The 23,827-nt window shown below is 43.7% G+C and overlaps 1 protein-coding gene across 2 annotated transcripts in view; it reads right to left on the bottom strand.

Moving 5' to 3' along the window:
- Positions 1-4,582: 4,582 nt before the first annotated feature.
- SLIT3 (slit guidance ligand 3) overlaps positions 4,583-23,827 on the bottom strand; it is a 393,886-nt gene continuing 374,641 nt past the window's right edge. For both annotated transcript variants that reach the window (XM_025205769.1, XM_025205766.1), the window contains 4 exons: positions 12,592-12,746; positions 10,732-11,017; positions 9,148-9,356; positions 4,583-7,297 (listed from right to left, as the gene is read on the bottom strand). In XM_025205769.1, coding sequence (XP_025061554.1) covers positions 7,059-7,297; positions 9,148-9,356; positions 10,732-11,017; positions 12,592-12,746 — 889 coding nt within the window. In that variant the 3' untranslated portion in view covers positions 4,583-7,058. The remainder of the gene's footprint in view (positions 7,298-9,147; positions 9,357-10,731; positions 11,018-12,591; positions 12,747-23,827) is intronic.

A 23,827-nucleotide genomic window follows, 5' to 3' on the forward strand; every position in this document is an offset into this window, starting at 1 on the left:
GGTCCAAACCAGCTTACTTCAGCTTGTATATGGTACCTTGTATGCATTTCTGTCCATAATTTTTATTGAGCTCAGCTGGGTTTTCTTTATATCAAAATACTACCATCTGCTGGGTTTGTATGGTTAACCATCACAGTTCATGCTTAATGGCTCTTATTAAGATGGAATATTTTTGTTGGCTGGTAGATAAGACTAAATAGTGTCTCTATTTATATGTGTAACAGCATTATTCTAACTGCCAGAGGAAAACTTGAATGCTGTGGTTAGAAACATAACTAGCCATATGTGTGGGCACTCAGCGTGGGGGATCCAGAGGGAGAGATACAGGTGCCGGGTCACAGTTCTGCCATACTGAGGTTGGAATGTAAATAAAAGCGGGCCATTAAATTTGGATTTCTAGTGCATTTTTAGCAGCAGTAGTGGACCAGCAGCCTTAGAAGTAGGTGACTAATGCATATTTGGGCTTTGTAATGTCTTCATGATTCACTAGTTGGGACATCACTCTGTGGTCCATATACGACAATCTACAAGTACCTTCTTGCAAAGTTTGGCTGCCCAGACAAACTAATTAACCTTATATGCTGCTTCTATGACAACATGCAGGCCTGTGTATTAGTGGGTGCTAACTTATTTGATGCCTTTCCTGTAGCCCATGGGGCTGTGTACTTGCCCCTATATTATTTATTCTGTTCTTGGCTGGAGTGCTAGAAGTCGCCATATGTACTACCACTACTGGTGTCACCCTAACAACATGATTTGACAGCAGACTTCTAAACCTTTGCTGCTTCAAGGCCACAAGTAAATTCCAACAAAGTGTAGTAAAGAATCCTCTGTATGCTGACAACTCAGCATTTTTCACCCTTTCTGAGAATGACCTGCAACATTTACTGAATTCCTGTGTCCGTGCTGCATCCCTTTTTGGCCTTTTCATTAACGTAAAGAGAACTGAAGTCTGTACCAACAACCTCCTGGCAGAAACCTATCACCTAAACAATTTCAAGTCATTTTGCTACCTAGGTAACATAGTTATTGAGGACACCAGTATTGACAAAGAACTCTCAGTGTGCTTAAAAGCAGCTGCCTCAGCTTTTGGTCATCTACAAAAAAAGACTGGAGAAGACAGGGTGGGTGGGGAGGTCAAAGTGTCTACAAAATGCTAAGTCTACAGAGCAGTTGTGCTCCTTTGTCCTCCATGGGCGACAGGTGCCTCCCAAGTCTGGGGGGGCACCAGATCACCAAGGGGGGGGGGGTCCCCAAGCATCTGATCACCGACCAGGGAGGTGGGGTGGGGGGAATCCCCCAGCAGCTGATCGTCAAACGTGAAATCACCAGCAGTGAAACTGTAAGTGCACTTCTGCCGGCACTTCTGGTTTCATGGCTGGCGTTTCCAGGGGGTGCACGGCCAATCCAATGTTGTCTCCTATACTCATTAGAGACCTGCCCACTTTATTGTTGCCATATCAACAAACTTAACTGCCTGCAACAACATCACGTATGCAGCATAATGGGAATGAAATGGTCTAACAAAATCACCAACAAAGTACTACAACTGGCAGCCATGTCAAACATGGAAGCCATGCTCACATAGAGGCAAATGACCTGGGTTGGCCACGTCATATATATGGACAACAATCACCTGCCTAAGAGATCTGTACAGTGAATTTGAAAAAAAGAGTAGAAAGATTGGCTACCCCAAACTCTGCTACAAGGGCTGCGTTAAGTGGCATATACAGGATGGACCTCATGTCCTGGTAGGATATGGCCTACGACAGGTGAGCTTGGCACTCCACTATGAAGAAAGCAGAATGAGCAACAGAATATCATTGTGCCACCTGGGCCGACAGTAGGAGGGAATGTAGATACCAACTTGCTCTGGCATGTTTCCTGAACCCTACATGTGGAAACTGATTTCCAGTATCAGTAGTAGTTATACTTGAATATCCATGACAGTCATTATGAATTTATGAATACAAGTACCCAAAGACATCCATGGTGTGTGCATGCAATCTATAATCCTGGTGTGAACTAAGCAACAGAAGGAAACTGCCTTATTATTAATGGGTTTGATGAGCTATATATATATCTTACTTTTTCTTTACATGTACGGTAGAGATACAGGCTCAGTGTAGTGCTTAATCACATTTTTCCCCAACTTGGAATTCCTTCCAATCATTCTACCTGATGAGTGGGGTTTTGTGGAAAAAAGTGATATAGATGCAAGCAAACATTTAACTCTCTGATTTCAGCTGGACCTGGGTCAGACCATGAGATGGGCAGACTTTTATGCATTGTACTGCATCCCATGCACTTATCAATAGAAACTGCAGGAACAATAAAAAAATAAATGACTGGTTTGTCCCATGTCTTAGAATCATAGAATAGTAGGACCGGAAGAGACCTGTAAGATCATCAAGTCCAGTCCCCTCAATCAGAGTTAATAAAAGGCAGCACTTGTGAGAGGTGCTGACATATATTTTAACTTTTACAGTTAAAATATCTATGCTGTCTTACAATAAATCTTGCATGGTGTGAATGAATGGCCTTCTCATTAAGAAAAAAAAAGATATTACATCAAAAAATCCTTGCTTCTTGCATATTTCTTGGACAATCATGGCTACAACCTCATTCCAACATTACTACTCTTGCAGTTACAGTAGCAGTAAAGACTAGCAGCTGCTGAAATCCACTGGTAGTCCAGGAGATTTAAAAAACTTCTATAGCCTTGTTTAGATGACTTCTTTCCTCATTTCCTGATTAGCCCTTTCTAGACACTGAGGGTATTTGTACATGTGCTCCGGGAGCAGGGATGGGGTGCTTTAATTATAGCGGCTCTAAGAGCCACTCTAATTAAAGTGCCCAGAGTATCTTGTGTATCTGTGTCCCTGCACTTCAAAATGGTGGCAGGGGCACTTTATCTAAAGCTTGTTGAATGAGTGTTAGTTAAAGCACCCCTGCCACCATTTTGAAGCACAGGGATGCTGAGATATGAAACGTGGAGGCTGGCTGGAGCGCGATAATTACCATGTTCCATTAGACTCAATTAATTGAGCTTGCTCCAAAGCACTGTAATTACAGCATGTTGGAGCAGCCTCCTGGCTCATGTACAGGCACCCTGAATTCCCACCATTCCCTTATTAAATCCATTTCTTGTTCCTGAAGTCAAAGCAACAGCAAAGATGAGACTAATTTTAGGAGGCACATTTCAACCTTTTTTCAATATGGTTAAGAGAATAAAATGGAACGGGGAAGATGTGGCTGAAGGAAACATATCTACTGGAAAAGGGTATGGGTAAGATGTTAATTCATGCATGCTGGTTAGCAAAAATAAATACGGTTTTGATGGCAAAACCTTTTGCATATGATCCCAACCTTGAGCGAGGCCTTTGGTTGCTACCATACTATAAATAATATTTTTACTTCTGCTGCTGAAGAAACTACCAGCCCCCACTGTGCCTTGCAGTTGTGTGCATTGAGAATGATGTTATCACTCACATTGTGGCAGCCACCTCAGGGCCTTGGTACATATTGCATTTTAAGCTTCTCACATGCTGGACGGTGTTAGTGTTAGTTCGAGTTTACAGTAGTTACACTCTCAGGCTAAAAACCTTCTCTGACGGTTTCCACCTGCGCAGCTGTGACTTGCCAGTAGAGGGCCGGTGAGCAGGGGCCTGACTAGGAGCTACAGTTGTGCATTGTCTACACAGAACAGAAAGATGGGAGAAGGGGACATGGTATCGTGGGATACTGGAGGGCTGAAACTTGGACAGCTTCCCTCTAGGGATTGGGCACACATTTGTGGAACATGAACTGGGACACATAGATCAGAGATAAGCATGCCCTGAAATGGTGTAACTTTTAGACACCTAAAGGGTGCTTAAAACTAGTTTACACATCTTAATGTGCAGACTATTCAGGAGTTAAGAGCTCTTTGTGTTGCCTAAAATGAATGTGTAACAAGGGACATCCAGAAAATGTCCAGACCTTGACACATGAAGTACAGAGTAAAGACGACACAGGGTATTACAGTCTTCCATAACCCAACAATTTATTTAAAATTGAATCACAATGAGAGTCTGTTAATAAAATACATTATTTCACACCAGTTTGCATTGCCATTGTATTTTTTAGAGTTAGCATCTCTCTTTACTTTATATTAAAAACTTTATAGAGTTATAAAAGAACTACTGTACTGTATCAACAGTAGCTGAAATCTACTGTAACATTAGGCAGGTAAGAGGAAACTTCTAGTTAGCTAACACTTGAGTTAACCACTTGCATTTTTGGCACCTCTGAATCTTTCTTCCTCGAACAAGAAAATTGGTTCCATATCAAGCCAGTAAAATCACTGACATGAACAATGGCAGTGATAGTCACCATTAAGTGGCAAATGCTGCCTAAAATCATATAAAATGCTCTTTTTGATAAAAAATAGAAATTCTGATTTTTTTCATCAGAGTGCTTAGCATTTGAACATGACAACAGCACATCTCCCACCCCTTATTGTGTTATAGCTACTGTTATTTTGCTGTGAGATTTCGATCAATATTTCAGTCTTAGATATTTTAAACAGGAAGTTGATTACTTTCGTGCTGGCCGTGAGGGTCACCCCCCATCCCCTCAGGTGTTTGTTCAGGAGGAAGCTTTAACTGTTCTTTGAATGAACTGATTGAACACATTTTGAGGCACAATGTCCCTCCATGATTTAGCAGTTTACTGGCTGTCAATCATACAAAGGAAATTTTAAAACATTAAGAGCACTGAAACTCAGTGATCCACTGATAAAGCCTGGAGTCCACTTTCCTGGGATAAAGGTGACTTTGCATTAGAAATAAAAAGGGATTCACAAGGCATGTAGCATTGACAAGTAGTATTATTGTGCCAGGCCTGTGTTTACGCAATTGTGCAGTTGCTTTTGTAAATACTTAGAATTTATAGACTGTTTTTTCCCCCTTTCTTCACATGTTATAAACTCCAGATGCTTCTATCTTTATATATTATACTCAACATTAAAAAGAAACCCATGCTATTTTTAACTGCTTTTTTTTGGCTTGTAAGCTATATTATTTTAGTGAGTTTTTGGCACAATATCTAGGGAGTGTTTTATGTAACTGAGTGCTGACTTCATGTACTAGTCTTTATTATTGTATTGCTTACTTGCTTTCTGACTGAACTATCCCTGGAGTCACAAAGAAATTGGAATATTCTACTGTGGGGTGAAACATATTTTAATTAGAACTAAAAGCATCTTATGGCTTTGGTTCCAAAGGGACAAGGATTTTTCTGACAGCATTGGCCAGTATGTTTTCTTTTATGGAGAAGAAAATGCAAGTTTGTATGAGCCACAGCATGATTTAATCCCATGCTCTTTTTCAAAGTCTCATTCAAAGCAAACAAAAATAGGAATGATATATCTAATTCATTTTTAATGATAGATTTACTTTCTCTCTTTGTCTTTGATTTATGCCCAAGCTGCTGGGAGCAGGCTCTGTCTTAGCATTTTCTCAGAAAAGGACTATTTGAAGAAAGGGCCCCTTTATCTGATATGCTAGCAGGGGGAAGGGAGCAACAATTGAGAGGAACATTTGAAATTCATGAAAATCAAAAATTTCAAGGAGTTCCTAGTACTTTTCTTTGCCTATAATCCCCGTCTCTAAAAGGCAACCCTGCCAAAACCTCCAACTCCTTTAAACTAAAATTTGCCTCATTCATACTGAGAATTTATCTTCTGCAATCATTTTTACTTCCTACTCGGCATTCTGTACACACTGTTGAAGTCAATGGGAGTCCTAGGGAAGGAACAGGTAAAGAATAAACAGTGCAAGTGAAAAATCTTTCCGTGTAGATCAGTATGTTGGAAAGTGAAAACAAGCGTATACAGGTATAAAAAGTTTTGTAAGAAAAGAAGAAAGCTTGGTTAAAATGGACCAAGCAGGAGCTCAGGAATTCCAAATAGCTATAGTGCAATTCACACTGATTTGATACGCAGCAGTTAGAAATACTTATGTGGCAGTCAATGATCATGGCTGACAAAAAGTGAAAGTGAGAATAAAAGCAATGTACTGTCAATATATTTTTGCTCTTGAAGAATGGATCTACATATTGCCTTTGAGAGTGAAACAGCCTGGGGTATGGCAAACAGTACGGCAGTGTATTCCCCTTTATTTCATATAAAAAGGGCTCAAAGCTGGGATTAATAAGGCACAAACCTGGGAAAAATAGAGTAGTTAACAAGAAATGAGTGTACTATTTATTAGATGCAACTTAACAATAACTTCTCCTTTGTCCCCAAAATGCTCCAAAGCAATATATTTCCTACATTCTTTTCCCCATCTGTTTCTCTTGGATAAAGCTGCCTCTGCTATAGCGATACAGTTGCTCAAGAATAGAATATATTGTGAACACAGCTAAATACAACATACAAAACAGAAATGCATTATAATGTTACAATATTTAAGTAACGGAGTTAGACTTAGGCTATTGCAAGGCCTAGGTACTATCTGAGAACTGGTTTAAGAATATCAAGCTGAGTTACTGTACAGGAGCAAAACACAACCAGCATTGCTAGGCAGGGTTAGCAATTGAGAAGGAGACATATTCAGGATGTCTGGATAGGAGAGATAGCTATCAGCTGTAGGAGTCATCTTTCCTGTTGCACCCACCCAGAACCTTGGAGAAAATTTTTCAGTCTGTATCAGTACTTCTGTGGCCAGTCCTTGAAATACTTTCACATTTAGCCATTGTGCATACTTAAACCTCATCCCACTTATCCTGTTAGGCTATGTTTTCTTTATATATTTTAATTTTTTTTTTTTTACAACTGTTAAAAAAGATTCATGGTAAAAATAACTCACTATATGATACATATACCCAAAACGGTGTGATACTTTATATAATAAAAGATGAAAATAGTCACTTTCCATAATAAAAATAAGTTCTATTTTTTGCTTATTTTACAATATACTTAATATTCTTTTCTTCTTCTTCACTCTGCAAGTAAATAGGTCCCATTTTGATATCACTTCTGAGTCGATTAAAGTGGCAAGAGACCAAAGAATGGCTTATAAGCATTTTGAACAACCACATTCCACATGTCTCTCCAGTTCTTCCATGAAGGAGGATCCGTCTGCACACTGAAAGATGTATTTCCGCCTTTTGCTCCGGAGGGGAACGCAACACTGGCCATTACTACAGGTGCCATGACATTCCATGCGGGGCACTTTAGAAGTAGTAACGCATGATGTGTAGCCTTGCTCCTTATGGATTACCTCTCTAATGATCTCCCCTTGGCATAGATTCTCTATTTGAAGACAATGGAGACAAAAGATGGGGAAGATGATAATTCATTTTCTAAAGAAGGTTAAACAGCCTTGTACATATAATACTTATCTTAATTAAGGTAAACAACACAACCATAATGTACAGGACTGCAGTTCACCACCACCTTGCAGAACATGGTGTGTGTGATGTATGATGCAAGGTGCTAGCCAGTAGAGAATCAAGCCCAGTGACTTCCTTCAACATATCTAGCAATGCTTCAACAATGCTACTCTACATGGACATTAATAATCTGGGCTTTGTCAAGGACACTTGAAAAATTAAATGTGTCTGGTTTGTCATTGGCCATTTTATTTTGCCATACATTGGCTGAACATCCACAGAACTGTTGGATTCAGGAGGCAGGAGGGATAGCACATAATCCTGTTACAATTTATGGCTCTACTGACATATCAATCACACCATAACTGTAATGTTTGCCAGGGCCCCCAGTCACATACATGTCACAAAGGCTGTCTGTTTATAATCGTCTGTATACAACTGGGAAAGTCGATGGGCGTGTGTAGATGAAACAGGGGCCCTAAATTGAAGTGGTGGGTTTTAAAAAACACCGCTTCAATTTAGGGCTGATTAAACACCTGTCATGCACACACCCCGCTGACTTACCTGCCTCTCTGGCGGGGAGGGGAGGGCGAGCTGGTAGTGGGCGGAGTGGTGCCTAGGTTGCGGGGGGGTGATGGTGCTTCCCTCTGCAGCAGCAGCGATCCCCGCAGGCGGCAGCTGCCCGCAGGCACCCGGCACAGGTGCTCCTAGGGGGCACCGCAGCTGTGGAGGGAAGCACTGTAGTGGGCGGAGTGGTGCCTAGGTTGCGGGGGGGTGATGGTGCTTCCCTCTGCAGCAGCAGCGATCCCCGCAGGCGGCAGCTGCCCGCAGGCACCCGGCACAGGTGCTCCTAGGGGGCACCGCAGCTGTGGAGGGAAGCACTGGGCCCCTGCGCAGCTCAGGCAGGCTCCAGTGGGGGAAAAAAATAGATCAGGCTTGCTGCTTTTCTTGGGTGGAGCCTGCTTTTCCTGGCTGCTTCCAGGCTGCCTGCAGGGCTTTGCTCTGGGGATGTAGAGGCAGCAAACAAAAACTCCTCAGAGGAATTTTAGTTTGCTGTGCCTCAAGTAATTTAAGGCGCATTACACTGCCAAATTTCCTAGTGGCTGGAATTAATGTGCAATATGCCTCCAAGGCATGCAAACACCAACACCAGTAAAGCGGTGCAAAAGCATTTAGCCCGCTTTAAAGTGTCATGCACACACGCCTCTTGTTTCATCGACATACAGCCTATGACCCTTTCCAATGAAATTTGCTATCTTTATAAAACATTATAGGCAACAATGGAGCACAACTCTAGTTACTTGCCAGAGATGAGCAATTCATCCCTGGAATCATTCTTTCACATCTGAACATCTCTGTTCAAAAGGGATCTGTCAGTATTCAGGGCAGAAAAGCAACATCATCACAGGAGAGGGTAATCTCTGAAAATGATGAAAGGGATGGTGACACAACAGAAGTGTCCATTCCTTTAGGTGCTTTCTCTGCAAACATCCCAACCAGATTCTGCAGAACTGCAAGATTCAGGAGGCAGGGGGTATAGCATGTAACCATAGAGCTATGTCCTTCCATTCACTTGGACCATTTCTGGCCAGCTCCCTCTCTTAACACTTTGTGTTGCTGTGCTGCACTGATTTAGCCTCATGGGATTTCCACCTGCCTTTGTCCCACTGACAGAGAGTTAACAGAGAGTTAAATGCAATATGGGTAAAGACAAACACAAAAGAAACATTTACAGCAAAGAAACATCCCAGGCACTGTGGCCAGGCATACCTCTGTCACAGTGCTCTCCACTATAGTTAGGATCACATTCGCAGTAAGGTTCCCCACGTTCTGAAAATTTACACTGCCCGTGGTTGCATTTCAGAATTCTGCAGGGGTTTGAGGAGTTGTTCTTCTTGTCGCAGTACATGCCAGAGTAACCCTCTGTACACTTACATGTGTAAGCAAAGTTGGTGGCTATGCATTTGCCATGGAGACACCTGAGAAAAGAGAAAAGTTTACAGTTGGCTTGCACTTGTTGCTTTTGAACCTCAAAATCTTCTAAGAATATTTGTTTTGGAGGTCTGAGCTCCTAGTTAGGTTCTGGCCGGCCAGTATTCAAAAGAATTGTAGTTCTGTGACAGGCATATTTGCAGAAATTGCAAGTTTTTAGAGAATACTGGATAAGATTTACTGAAAACAAATATGAAATTAGTGATCAGGTACATTCTCAGGGGAATCTTAGCAAAGGGTATGCTTTCCCCAGTCAGGAATGAAACAACGCAATATATGCAAACAAAGCAGCTCATTGTTTCAGTCCTTGAAACAAATGGCCTGTGAACAATCTACGTGCCAAGATTTATTCAGGGAAATTATTTTACAAATAGTTTCATATGATGAATAGATGTAAGAAAAATCAATGCCCTGGTAGAAAATCTGTAAACAGGAAAAGAGGTTAAATTCCTCAGAAAAAACTGTGCATGCAGTTCTAGCTGAATGATTTCATGACTCAGGAGATCTGTAGTGGGTCTTTGGTGTTTCTGGAGAGGGCAAGAGAGATGATGTTTCTTGAGAGCTGGTTTGGGGAAATATAATAGATTCCCATTCAGAGAACAGACCTGGATCAGACTTTGGAATTGGACAGGGGAAATGAGAGGGGGCATCTTTGCCAGAGGAGGATGAGTCACCCAAGCCTACAAATATTTTATATAGAAACCCCCTCCCCAACTATTTTATATAAGCCTTTGCCTGATCATTTTCTTAGTCTTGGTATTTTAAATTATTCATATCAAACTGGCTAGGTGTATATATCTGTACAAAGCAGGAAATGCTTAAAATAAAACCTCTTATGAGGTTGGAAAATAGAAGAAAGTAGTAATTAGTGGGGTTGCAATCCCCTTAGGGAAAAAGAGGTATTTTCAATATTACTAAAATAACTCTAACTCCTGGATTAATAATCTTTGGTATTAATCCCTGTAACTGCTCTTGGGTCCATGCTCCTATTTCTCCACTTAGATTGGAAGTGTGGGAGTCAAATCCCTAACACTCTGTGGGGGACATGCAGGGTTTCTGTCTGTCTGGGGAAAGTTAAGATAAATTAAATGAAGGTGTGAAGTTAAAGTATATTAAGCCCAAGTGTGTATGTTCTTGCTCAGAAATGGAGTGGACTCATCTTGCTGGAGCTTAACCCTCTGTGGATTATGGGTGAAACTAACTTTAACTACTTAAATATCTGACAGTACCTTTCCTAATGCTCTCAGATGGAATTATAGGAGCTCAGCACCTCTGAAAATATTTGGCTTTGGCCTATAGGATGAAAAGCAAAATATCCACTCACTGCAGAAAGCCCTCCTGCCAGCACCAAGGTGAACTTACTTGTTGTTAAGGCAGGGGTCTCCAATTTCTTGGTCACATAGTGGACCCGTCCAGCCCGGGTGGCATTCACAGATAACACTTGTCTTCTCTAGGGACCGGCAGATGCCATGCTTGCAGATGTTACAGGATTTGCAGCCAGGAAGGACTCCTAATGACTGCTGTGGTAGATCCTTAAAATCCTGCAGCTCGTTATTAATTCGGACATCATGGATGCATCCATGAAAGCCATTTGGCATCCTATCAGTTCCATGGTGCAATGAAGATAGCCCTGTAGATGTTGGGATCCCTTCAAATAAAAAAAAAATGTTAAGGAATATCTTGCATTTACAATAAGAAATCATGTCTCAAACTACTACAGCACCATCCATTTGAGGATCCCAAAGCACTTTAGGAACTATTAAGAATGTCTTAGCTTGCCAGTGAAGAGCCACAACCTCTGAGATAAAAGGACAGCCAACAGTACTCCACCATACACAGGAATTAATTAGCATGGGAACCAGTAACATGGTATTGAATTAACAGTGTTGCATCTAATAAAATCCAGATGAGTTAGGAGGATCTAGTACCTTAATTCTTGAACAAGTACCTCAGGAGCTTTGATGAGCATAACCCAGGTAAAGCTATTTTGCATCTGATTTAAAACATGATCCTGTTTGATTCTTCATGGAAATAGTGTTATATTGTCACTTTTTAATTTTAAAAATTGTTTTAGTTCTTGCATGTGGTTTGACTTATAGTATCTTGCAAGACATATGACTCCACTTTTAAAAATAATATATTAAGGATGCAAAGGGGAGGACTCAACATTAAGACTTAACTTTGCTCCACTCTGCCTTTGCATTACAGAACTCTAATAACAGGATTATGTCACACTATCATTTCTTTTAGACATGCTTTTCCACGTACATACATGTCTACTTGTCCCTAGAGCTGCATGGATTGGAAATATGAGATGTTCTTGCACCCTGCTACCAGATAATCTCATTTGGCCAATGCACTTTAATAATCCCTGACATTCTCAATACAAATCAATAAAAAGGTTCAGCTCTGATCAAGGCAAGATTATCTAGTTTACCCATGTTTGTGGGCAATCATTCAGAAGTTGTTTAGAAAAGGAGCATTAAAAAGGATTAAGCACAAATGGCTTAAGTTCAGGAGCCGCTCAAGTTAATAGAAGTTTTTACCACTGGCTTCAGTGGGCTTTGGGTCAGGCTCAAAGGCCTTATGGATCCATTAGGAACCTGCATATATTGGTGTTTGGTTCACATTAGAGCCAACTGGAAAACAAGATTTCCATATCACAAAAAAAGTTGAGATTTCAACATGTGTTCCTTGGTCAATTGACTATCGACTCTTCTGGGCTCTCTCCCCCTACTTCCATCACACTGAACTAGAGATACTAAGCCTAAAGAGCCTGCTCAGCAACAGTTTAATCAAGCCTAGCATGTCTCTATAAAAACTTTTGCTTTTGATGAACTGGCATTTTAGAATAAGTAAACAGTTGGTCTAGAAGTTCCTGTATTAAACTAGCTAATTTCTTTTGCACCTCTGGGGAGAAAAAACACTTCTGAAGAGTGGAAGGTCCCTTATCCATCCAAGTTTTCCTGCTATGCAGAACCTCACAGGATCTTAGTGCTTACCCTGCAAGACTCTACCTGTTGGTAAATTAAGGAAATAGTTGCTAACAATTTGATGGGACATACTACTGGAATCATTTCCTTTTAATTTCTTATAGTCTTTATTCCAGCCAAATCATTTTTTATATAATGAATGGAGATTTTTTTACTGCCAGGAGAGGTCAACTCTATCAGAGGCAGACATCCCTAGAAAGTTAACTGCTCGATTATTGACCAAACATACCTCCAATGTAGAGAGGGGTGTTGAGGTTGACTGAGGGTTGTTTCAGCAGTTTGCCAAGACTTCTAGGGGTTCCTTTATCCACAACCAAGTTCAGAGTCTGGTTCAGCATTACCAGCTCCACGCTGTGAAACTGTCCATCATTTACTGTTTCCACACTAAAGGAAAAATGAAAAAGGAAAAGAACCAGAAAAGGCAATTTGCTATGATCTGCTTGCTTCGGTCACAACCCTTAGAAAGAAAACCTCATACTACTTTCCACTTTGTGACTGGTTGCATTTTGTGCCAGAAGATGTCCTGGATATAAGAATCTCAAAGGAACAAATTAAAGTCTGTGTCATCTCTCATACAATCAGTACATATAGATTTAACTGTTAGGATACTGACTAACTTAGATTTGGGAATGCTGGGGCAACTCATGACTGATTGGCAAGTGAATACACCTGCTTAAACATATGCCCCAAATGCTTTGCCAATGGCCAAGTGACCCTTCCAACTCCCCTGTGAAGTAGGGAAATTAACTATTAAGTCCCTGTGTTCCCCAAAAGAGACAAGTGACTTAGACAGACAGGCAAGCTAGAATACCCAATGCCAGAGGTGGGAAAGACTTAGTGGGTGCATCTACATGTACGCATTTACTGTGCAGTAACAGAAATTCCTGCACAGTACGGGCACATGTCTGCGTGTGCACGCCTGTAATGTGCATGATGCAGGTACTATTTTAAGCCCAATTAGTTACTGTGCAGTAACAAATGTGTAGATGCCTTATGGCGCAGTAACACTGCACAGTAACAGTGTGTGTGTAGACTGACTTGGGACTAACTTTAGTCCCATGTCAGTTCACACACAGCGTTAATATGATTTAATGCCTGCACGTGTAGATGCTGACTTATTCCCACTTACTGTACAGTAACTTACTGAGCAGTAAATTTAAGCTGGCGTAAATGTACGTGTAAACATGCCCATTATCTCTTCTGCTCAAATAACTAAAATATCATTTGTTCATTTACATAAAGAAACATCCTAATGCAAATGCAAGTCAAAGAGGGAAAGACGCTATTCTGTTCAAAGAACTTCAGGGGCTGAGGCGGGGCTCTTCTGTTCAAAGAACTTCAGGGGTTGAGGTGGGGGAAGGGGCGGTGTCAAGTGAGAAGATACTCAATTTTTGTAGGATTGAGGACTAGTGACCACCTAAATTAACATGACACCAAAATTCAACATGTATATAAAAGTATGCAGCTGACACAGAGGTGTAGTGAACCCCTGTATTGCCTTGGGCAGAGTGCTGACCACTGGAGAGCTGGGATGTGTGTTGGGGGTGTCTTGACAATAGCTGCTGCTGAGGAGCAAGTTGCAGCAGGGGTGTTAGAGTACCTTTTCTCTCCCCGCAAGTCCCCTGAGAGTCTTTGCTATGGCAGAGACAGCCCTGGCTGCCTGGCTTCCTGGCTTCTATGACTGGACTGTGCCTGTTTTAGCAAAGGGACCCTCTACATGTGCAGGCAAAGGTGTGATTGGGACTGGAAATGCAGCCTGGTCCTGGGCTCCCTCTGCACCAGCAACAAGCAAGTTCCTCACAGCTGGGAGCCCCCATGCATCCCCATGGCTGGGAGACTGCCGCTGCTGTGATCTCCCAGCTGCAGTGCGTTCCATGCATCCCTGGGGTTGGGAGATCACAGCACTGTCCTATGACCAAGAGCTCCATGTCATGACCCAAAGGCATGATTTTGTGTGTGCTTCGGCACCAGAATTATCCCCGCCAAGTTGCAGCTTCATTGCACGGGAGAGTTTCCTGTTGTAGAGGAAAACCCCGGTGCAGGGACGAGTTTCCCGCCTTTCTGCAGCTTCTTTTGCAGAGTGCATTGCTCAAGTTGCAAGAGGAATGCACGGTGCAAAAGAGTTCCCGCCACCGGTATGCAAATTTGTTCCCCGCTATTGGCTAGTTTTAAATTATTCCCCCGTGGCGGCTAACGATTGGCCTGTTAGCCGTATAAGAGGCTTGAGCAGTTTCCGGCCAAGCCGAAGAGGACTCCACATCCATCTCGTGGAGACTCTGGATACACGGCAGGGTAATAGAGACCCTGTGTGAGATTCAGAGGAGCTTGGCAACCTGATCCATCGTCCACCTCTTCCCATCTTCAAGCGCAAATTTTATAAGACGTATCTCCGATTCCGATTTTGGTGGCGCGTTCACCCGGAGCATCCGCAGCTCTGTTCCGTGGAGCCTAGCAAACTCCCCGCGACCGTCTGTGTCTGTAACCGCAACTCAAGCAAGTTTTCCAGCCTACACCACTGCCATCTCGGTGTAAGTAAACAATCTTTAAAACTACCGCTAAGCGTTTGTGCCTAATTCCAGCTCGTCGCCCTCCCTCTCCGATCCAGCGTGCCTGGGCTGCTGGCCACAGCCCGCGTGCAGCACAGAAAAGGGCTCGGGTCGCTCCTGGCCCGCACACCCCACAGCTCTGAATACTGGATCCTGGCAGCACTCAGCAGCTGTGGACTCCAGGTCCTGGCAGCTGCGGGGAGGAAGCGGGAGTGGCAATGCATAGTTCTTACTTGCAGGGAAGGAGGGGAGGCGGTGCTGCATAGTCCTCAGCTGCCAGGAGCTGTCTGGTCCGAGACTCCCCTTAGCTGCAGGACTCCAAGCCACAGCCATGCATGGTGCATCCCTTTGGCAGAGAGCGGTCAGCTAATGGAGTTCCCAGCCACAAGGGCAGACCCTGCTACATGTGCAAATTAAAGCTGAGAGCAACCAGCTATAAAGTTATTACACATTTTCCAGCAATAACTTTACAATTTTTTATGGCACAACAGTTAATTAGCATGTATAGGTGGTCTAAATTAATTGTGCCATTATGTTGGCAATCATGTGATGCATGTAACATGTAGAGGGAGCCATAGACTCCCAGAGGGGGAAGGGGTTCCTGGTGATCTCTTTAAGTTGGCACTGAGGGTAAGTGCCCCACTAACCCTTCTAGTTACACTAATGGGTTGACATGTGATTAGTACTTTGATTTTCATGTAAGCTAGGCATGGGATCATTTAAGTATTTACACAGGCAGATCACCACATAAAGTCAGAGCAATTGTACTTAAATTAAGAGCACAGGTGTACACTAAAACTTTGCCCATTCATTAAATGCAGTGAAACCCACTTTATTTTCAGAGCAATTTCAGCTCTAAGACCTTTAGGCTATACCTTTAAAATCTCTCAAAACCATTTAGTAGCTTCATTCTACTCCGAAGAACAGGCTGAGGGGAATGAGATGGGGGCAACGAGGCCCAGGAATTAACTGGTCTATAAAAAATAAAATCAGAGGATTTTCCAAATCTGCTGATTGTTATGGAAGTGAAGGGATTTTTCTGGTGCTTTAAATTTAATGAAACATTATAGTCTCTAATTCTTTACACACACATGAGCATTAATACATAAGGAGAAACTGACAGCAGTGGCTATAGCAGATGTTAAAATGTGCTATGTAAACTTCCCATACAGTCAGCTTTGCCAATACATCTTATGCTTGACCTGCAAAAACTCTCTTCCAGTCCCACACCACTCTTTAGCACATACACCAGTTTTGTGGCGTCTCTGCTGTTATTTTATAGACAAAAATACAAGACATGGAAGTGAAGCATTCTGAAACACTGGTTAGTTTAGAAAACAGATTTTGGGGCTGTTCACAAAAAATATGCAGCAGGGAGTAAAAAAGTGAAAATATAGTTAATTTTTATTCTAGTTCAAATGGACCACACACCCAACATCATAACTGACTAAGTTAAAGGTAATTGAATCACTGATGTAACGAGGAATTCTGGCACTAGCTTGAGTGGGAACAGTACCAGATCTGCATGGAACAAGATGCCTGAAGGAAGAAAGGACCAAAATGTACTTATGAAATAATTTCAATGATATGACATTATTATAACAGGCCTGGTATTACAGATAACATGCCAGCCATGTCAGGCAGAAATCAGCCTTACATAGACTGCTGAGCAAGACCAGGGTGATGAGGAGAGATCCGGGTTTTCTGTTTTCCAGGGAAAAACAGAATAAACCATGGATTTACCGGAGGCAAACAGATTTCTCATTTTACTGGAGAAACCCACAAATTTTGCAGTTTTGCAAAGAGCTCCCTGCAGGCTGGCAGAGGCTGGACGGAATGGGAGGAGGGCGGTCAGGCAGACAACGCCATGTGCATGTACATGCACATGGCCCCAGGAAGCCTGGAGAGCAGCTCCCACAGGTAAGTAGGCAGGAGGGATTGAGGTCCCCATAGGGAGGGACTTGGGCCAGCTGGGGTTGCGCCCAAGTGGGCAGTGCCTGGGGTTTGGGGCCCAGGGCCATGATGCACAGTTGCAGGGCCCTGTGGGGGGAGAAGGACGGGGCTGTGAGTGACTCGTCCGGGGACTGGAGTCAGCTCCCTGCTGCTGTGTGCACTCCCGGGGGGTAGAGGGACCCATGCCCCCCAGATCTGTGTGCAGCATGCAGGGCTGCATGCTGCCCACTTCAGCTCGGGCTCCCACCCTGCTGCCCTCCCTCGGGGCCTCTGCAGTCCAGTGTGTGTGACTAGGTGCTGCAGGGTACAGTGGAGTTGCACAGGAACCTACCTGATGCTGCAAGCCCCACGCTGCCCTGGCCCCTGCATGCAACCCTGCGCCACCTCCCCTGCTACAGCTATACAGGCAGGGGACACATCACCAGGGCAGCACGGAGCTCGCAGTGGTAGGCAGCTCCCTGCGCAGCTCCGCTGTGCTTTGCAGCACCAGGTTGCACATGCTTGGCTGCAGAGGCCCCGGGAGAAGGCAGCAGAGTGGGAGCCTGAGCCTGAAGTGGACAGCACACAGCTCCCTGCCCCAAGCACAGATTTGGGGGGCACAGGTCCCCCTGCCCCCTGGGAGTGTTCACCATGTCAGGGAGCCAGCCCCACTCCCAAGTCCGCAGCAGGCAGGCAGCCGGCAAGGTGGGGCAGGAGGCAGGTTCCACTCAGCTACAAGAGCTGCCACCTTCTGCCAGGGGCAGGGGGCTAGAGACCTGGGTCTCTGGCCTCATAACCCGGGGAGCAAGGGGCACCAGCAGGGCTGTAGGGTCTGTGGGAGGGGAGTGAGGGGCATGAGCAGGGCCAGGAGGCTGTGAGGTGCCTTTCATTTTAATCATGAATTTTGAGGGTTTTATCAGAGAATTTGCAATTTTTTATCAGGGAAAAACAGAATCCCTGGTGATGAGCGAGGTATGCTGCTCATTCAGGAGATAGCTCTCTGAGAAAGGACTGAGCTGATGTCCTGTATCATTCCGTGGGAAGCAGCTAATGGTCTTTTAGTTGAAAATGGCCATAAGCTGATGTGTCTATTAAAGATCAAGTTCTATTTTATGAACTAGAAGGTTCTTAGATACCATGGTGATGACCAATATAAAAATACATAGATAGACATACAGTCAATGCACACTGAAATGATGTGAAAGCACAGAACAGTTCCCATGGAAATGATGCTTACTACTATACTTTCTGGCAGCTGTATTTCCAGGGAATCGTGTGTTGTGGGTGGTGAACACTCCTAGACTGGTTAGAGGATTCTCAGTGGGGAGGTGTTGGAAATTTGTACTTGATGCTGCCATAGCTTTCTCTGAGGCCCACAAGTGTTTTTTTTAGGGAAAAGAAACCTCACAGCACACAGAGGAATAATTTTGTTTTTAGCTAACTCTCAAAGGTTAGATAGAATATATTAGATTGGTTTCCAAATCTATCTGATCTTATTTCACCAGGTGAATTTCTCCTTGCAGTTTCAACTGACTATAAGGATATCTACTTAGTGCTCTAAACTACTGTTTACATGTCTTTGTTTGCTGTTAAATATCTGCCACATTACATCTAGGAGAGGCAGGGGATATACAGATAGCCATTTTCCAACAGTGATATCTGACAGAACTGTTGTGAGGCTTCATTCATATGTATAAAGTGCATAGATTCTCAGCTGAGAGGTACTAGATAAATGAAAAGGCATATTTGTAATTGTTAAACTATGCAGATATGCTAATGAGAAAAGAATAGCAAGGAAATGCTGGCTGACATGTGTATTGAGGGGCTAGGATGAATGGCTGTTTAACAAGGAACCCCCCTTATAGTGGGATCAATGGCTGAAGCTGAAACACAAAACTACATTCTTATCTGAAGAAGGCTGAGCTATGGCTATTTGTCAGAGAACAACATTATCACATTTGGCAGTGCTAGTTCCTATTTGGGCCAGGATTTCACAAGCATTAATCATTAACTCCTCCACAGCATATGGTTTTCCCAGATTAGGGTTTAAGTACCTTGATTAATAGGCAAATGGAGGCCCATGTATCTTGTTGATGCAGCCAAGCATCAACCACTAATTCTCAATGTTTTCGGCTTATCTGTGGTTAACATGTTAATTGATGGTGCCAAACTGGAGGTAGGAAGACACTCTTGGATCCCTAATTTGGTCCTTTTTCTTTTTGCACCCCAAAAAACCAAAACCTTTAATGCGTTGAGAAATGGAAAATTATGTATTGCCATCGTCAAATATTTCAGTTTTGCAAAGCTGACCGAGTCCAACCAGGTCAACTATGCATCATTTTGGAAGAGAAAAGCTGATGGAGGGACTGAGTACTACATCCCAGGGGGAAGTGGAATTTCAGAAAACCATAAGAGAATGGATATTGTTTTCCAGCAGTTGCTGCTGATGCTTTGACAAGAGACTTAAAGCAGTCTTTGGATTCTGAGAGACACATGGAGACAACACGGAGGGGGAGGGAAGTGCTATGTGAATTCTTCCTTAAAGCCTGGTACACTGTTAGGCCTTTAGGAGACTCAGCAATCGTCTGAGACAGTGGAGACAGTGGCTTGGCGAGAGATGAAGGGAAGAAAGCCACAAACGCTGAACAGTACATCACAACTGGGCTCAAACTTGCTGTGCTCTGCTCTTTTCAAGGGGCCTCTTCCTGACCTGTCTTGCTACAAGCTTTCTATTAAAATGTTAATTGAATTCTTATTGGTGATCAGTTGGTTTTACAGCTCATCCTCTTGAAACACCCACAGCTTGCAAATACCTACCTCAGAATCAGGGATTTATTGCATTTCATCAGTATTTTCACTCTACAGTACACTGCTACTGTGTGCAGTGCCAGAGGGCACAAGCATGTAAGCTTTTAAATCTGCCACATTGACACGGGCAATGATGCGGTGAACATAAGTTGTAGTCTTAAGACAGGAACAGTAAGGTGTAAACATTTTATGGATCTGCAAGGCCCTAAGGCAAGAACTCAAAAATGCAGCTGCAATGATATATATACTTTAAGCTTTTACCATTAGGTGGAGCTGCAACATCACGGAAACACTGTTCAAATTTTGTAATACCAGCGGTACTTTTGTATCATTTCCATTCTTCACTCTGTACTAGGATCTTAAGAGCTTGGTACACAAATGAATCTTGCACCCTTATTCACACAGGATACAGTGATACAAAAAACAAACTTTATAGGAGAGGGCTGCAGGTTTGTCTTGGCTTGTTTTACATAACGTATTTGCTAAAATAGGCTTTTGTAGTCACACACCTGATGCCTATCTGAGATAACACAATTTGTCCCTCCTGAAAAATACTATTATGCCAAGTTATTAAACCAGAATAATTTATCTGAACATACCTGGTACTGGGCGTTGTGAGGGAGGAGGCAGGATAAAACATAATCTGGATCAGAACCAACTCTTCTACGGGATTCACAAAAAACAACCTCTAGCTTTTTAGATTTTCCAACCCATTAAAAAAAGAGTGCTGAATTTTTCAGCTTGGGCCAGCTTCCAATCACAGTATTTTGGGCCATTACCACAGAATACCATAGTATTTACACTGTATACTTGTTAAGTAAGGAAGGAAATATTTAAAATGTAAACATTTGAAGGATGAGCAAGGATTTCCATGCATTAAATTTAATACTGTAACTTGCCCCAAAAGAAACAGCAGAAAGTGCCGACATACTAATTTTATACAAAATGGAAACACTCCTCTTAAAATCTGGGAAATCACCTCACCTACACACCAGAGACCACAAAAACTGGGGACCAAATTCCTATTCTGTCTCTTAAGTGTCTAAATGCAATCCCTTTCCACACTGCTTGAGTCCCTGACAAACTGTTAACATTAAAAGGTGGCTGGGTCTTCCTTTTCATTCCTTTTTTTGGTGACATGGTGTAAAAGCTAAGATGTCACTGTGTTACAAGAGTAACAGACTTAAATGGACAAGAATCAGGTCCTCCTAAGCATATATAGATTTCATAGATATTAGGGCTGGAAGGGACCTTGCGAGATCATTGGGTCCAGCTCCCTTCCCAAGGGGCAGGATTATCTTGCTCGGGTCAGATGACCCAAGCAAGATAATCATCCAAGCACTTCTTGAACGTGTCCAGAGTAGGTGCTTGCACCACTTCTGGGGGGAGTGTATCCCAGACTCTGGAGACTCGGATGGTAAAGAAGTTTTTCCTTATGTCCAGTCTAAAACAGTCTTCCAGCAGTTTGTGACTGTTAGACCTTGTCTTCCTTGGGGTGCCCAGATGTTCTCCCAGTTCCTAATGTACACCTCATATACACTTATAAGTTGCCACCAAGTCCTCCTGAGCCTTCTCTTCTCCAGGCTGAAGAGTCCCATATGCAGATAGAGTATTCCCATCATGACTTATGAGCTTCAGGAGGCTGTATTTGAGTGCTGTACATTAGTCCCCCTATCTGGTCTAGGTGGGAGTTTTCAGTGAGAACTATGCCAATGGCAAGAAGACAGAGGTGCTATTAGGCAACAACTGCAGAGAAAAATTTGAAAACAGTCACTTAGGGCATCTTTACACATGCTCCGGGGGTGGGAGGGGCACTTTAATAAGAGTGGCTCTTGAAAGCTGCCCTAATAAAAGCACCTGCAGCATCTCATGTATTCAATGTCCTGCGCTTCAAAGTGGCAGCAGGGATGCTTTAAATCAGACGTTTTCAACCTTTTTGGGTCAGTGTACCCCCGGTGGCCGGTCGAGAAGGCTGGAGTACCCCGGCAGCCAGTCAACAAGCAGGGGGCGGTCGGCGGGGGGGGGTCTCTAGTGGGGTATTGGCGATGGGGGGGGGGTGGTCTCTAGTGGGCGATTGGCGATGGGGGTGGGGAGGTCCCCTGCAGCCAATTGGCAAGTGTACCAGTGGTGCAGGTACCCCCTGAGGCCATCCCAAATACCCCCAGGGATATGCATACCCCTGGCTGAAAACCCCTGATTTACCTAAAGCTTGTTTGATGAGCTTTAGTTAAAGCACCCCCACCCCCATTTTGAAGTTCAGGGACGCTGAACATATGAGATGCCGAGGCTGCTGGAGTGAGCTAATTAGCATGCTCCAGCAGACTTGATTAATCGAGTCTGCTCCGATGCACTATACTTACAGCACATTGGAGCAGGTGTCCTGTATGTCTACAGGCACTCTTAAGTTCCAGCTTGTAAAAAAAGCTGGTCTGGTCTGTCAGATACAGCAATCCAGCAATCAGAGAGAGAGACGGGCACAAGACTACCTTTATCATTAAAATCATCATTGCATTTTACTGACACAGAATGTACCTGGCAGAGCAACTGATGCTTGGGGAGAACCTGGAAGCAGAAGGTAACAATAAAAGCAGTCGAAAGATAAAGAAGGTAACATATAACCATTAATTACACGAAGTAGGGCGTTAATTCATTGGCAGAAACTTCCCTTTTTCTGACCTTCTGTATTAATTGGTGCATCCCCATTTTGAGGGCAGCAGCAGGCGGAAGTGAAGCCAGCAAGCAACTGAGGAAGTGAACAATAGGCCTGTGCAAGTCAGCAGCGATCCAATCTGGCTTCGGATCTGGCTGTTTCAGATGGCTGTGATCCGACCTGGAACTCCAGACCGGGTTTCCGCCTCAATCCGGCTGAAGTGGCTCTGAAGCTTTGTAGCCGCCTCGGAGATTCGGCCATAGGGTATAAAGGGGAATCAATGAAATATCTACAGCTTTGTTGTTTATTGTCCGATTTGGATTAAACTTGCCAGGATAGTAGCCTCTGCTGAGAGCATGAAACCTGCCAAGTTTCAAGAAGATCAGTGCAAGGGTTTGGGGGGAACTGTACCCCAAATTCTTGAAAGCCAAACTCATGTCACAGCTGTGTCACACCACAGGGGGGTGAAAACTGCAGGGTTGGTAGCTCTTACTGAGGCCACAAAGCCTGCTAAACTTCAAGGAGATACGTGCAGGGGTTTGGGGGGAACTGCACCTCAAGCTGAGGACATGAAAAACTCGTGCCATGAGTGACCGTGTGTGTTAAGGCGCAGCAGGGAGACAGCTGCAGGGATGGTGGCCCCTGCTGAGGCCACGATGCCTACTAACTGCCGAGGAGATCGGTGCAGGGGGGTTCTGGGGCCCTGCACCCCTAGCTGCTGACAGGCAAAACTGCCAAGACTGGGTCTGTCCTGGGGCAGTTGGTTGTCTGTATTGATTCTTTCCTCTCCTTAGCCTGGTTTTGTAGGTGCTAATAGATGCTCGTTAAGACATTATGTAGTAGCTAGGTCCTGTGTATTGAGCTGGTCCCTGAGTCCCTGGTCCCTCAGGGATCATGATTCATTGATTGGTAACTGGTAACACAGCAGCTTAGCAGCCAGGCCTGCAGCAGTCTCCCCTCCCACCCCAAGACAGACACAGTCAGTCCCACAAGCACCCATGGCACCAGTTTTGCTTGTCCATAGGTTGAGGGGCAGTTCCCTTCAAACCCCTGCACTGATCTTCTTGAAACTTGGCAAGCTTTGTGGCCTCAGTAAGTTTGCAACCTCTGCAGTTTTCACCCCACTATGTTGTAAAGCCTAGACGTTAGGCTAGTTTTAGTTAGACGTTAGTTAGTTTAGTTAGACGTTACATGAGTTTTGTTTTCAAGAATTTGGGGTGCTGTTTCCTCCAAACCCCTCCACTGCTTTTCTTGAAACTTAGCAGACTTCATCCTCTCTGCAAAGCCTACGACCCCTAAAAATGTCATTGAAATCAAACAAAAACAACAAAAGTTGTTATTAGATATTTTATTGTTTCCCCATTTGTAACAGGTATCCACTCTGGGCCGACCCTAATGTGGCCCACGCACCTGTTCCTGGGCAAACTGCCCGCCTACTCTCCTGCCATGCCTTGTTGATAATTGATTAATCAGTGTTAATCCGCGGGAGGCTGCCCTTGTACTGCCCTGCTGCCAGGGGGCGCTATCTG

This window comes from Alligator sinensis, unplaced genomic scaffold, assembly GCF_000455745.1.
Source record: "Alligator sinensis unplaced genomic scaffold, ASM45574v1 scaffold7_1, whole genome shotgun sequence".
Classification (NCBI taxonomy): Eukaryota; Metazoa; Chordata; order Crocodylia; family Alligatoridae; genus Alligator; species Alligator sinensis.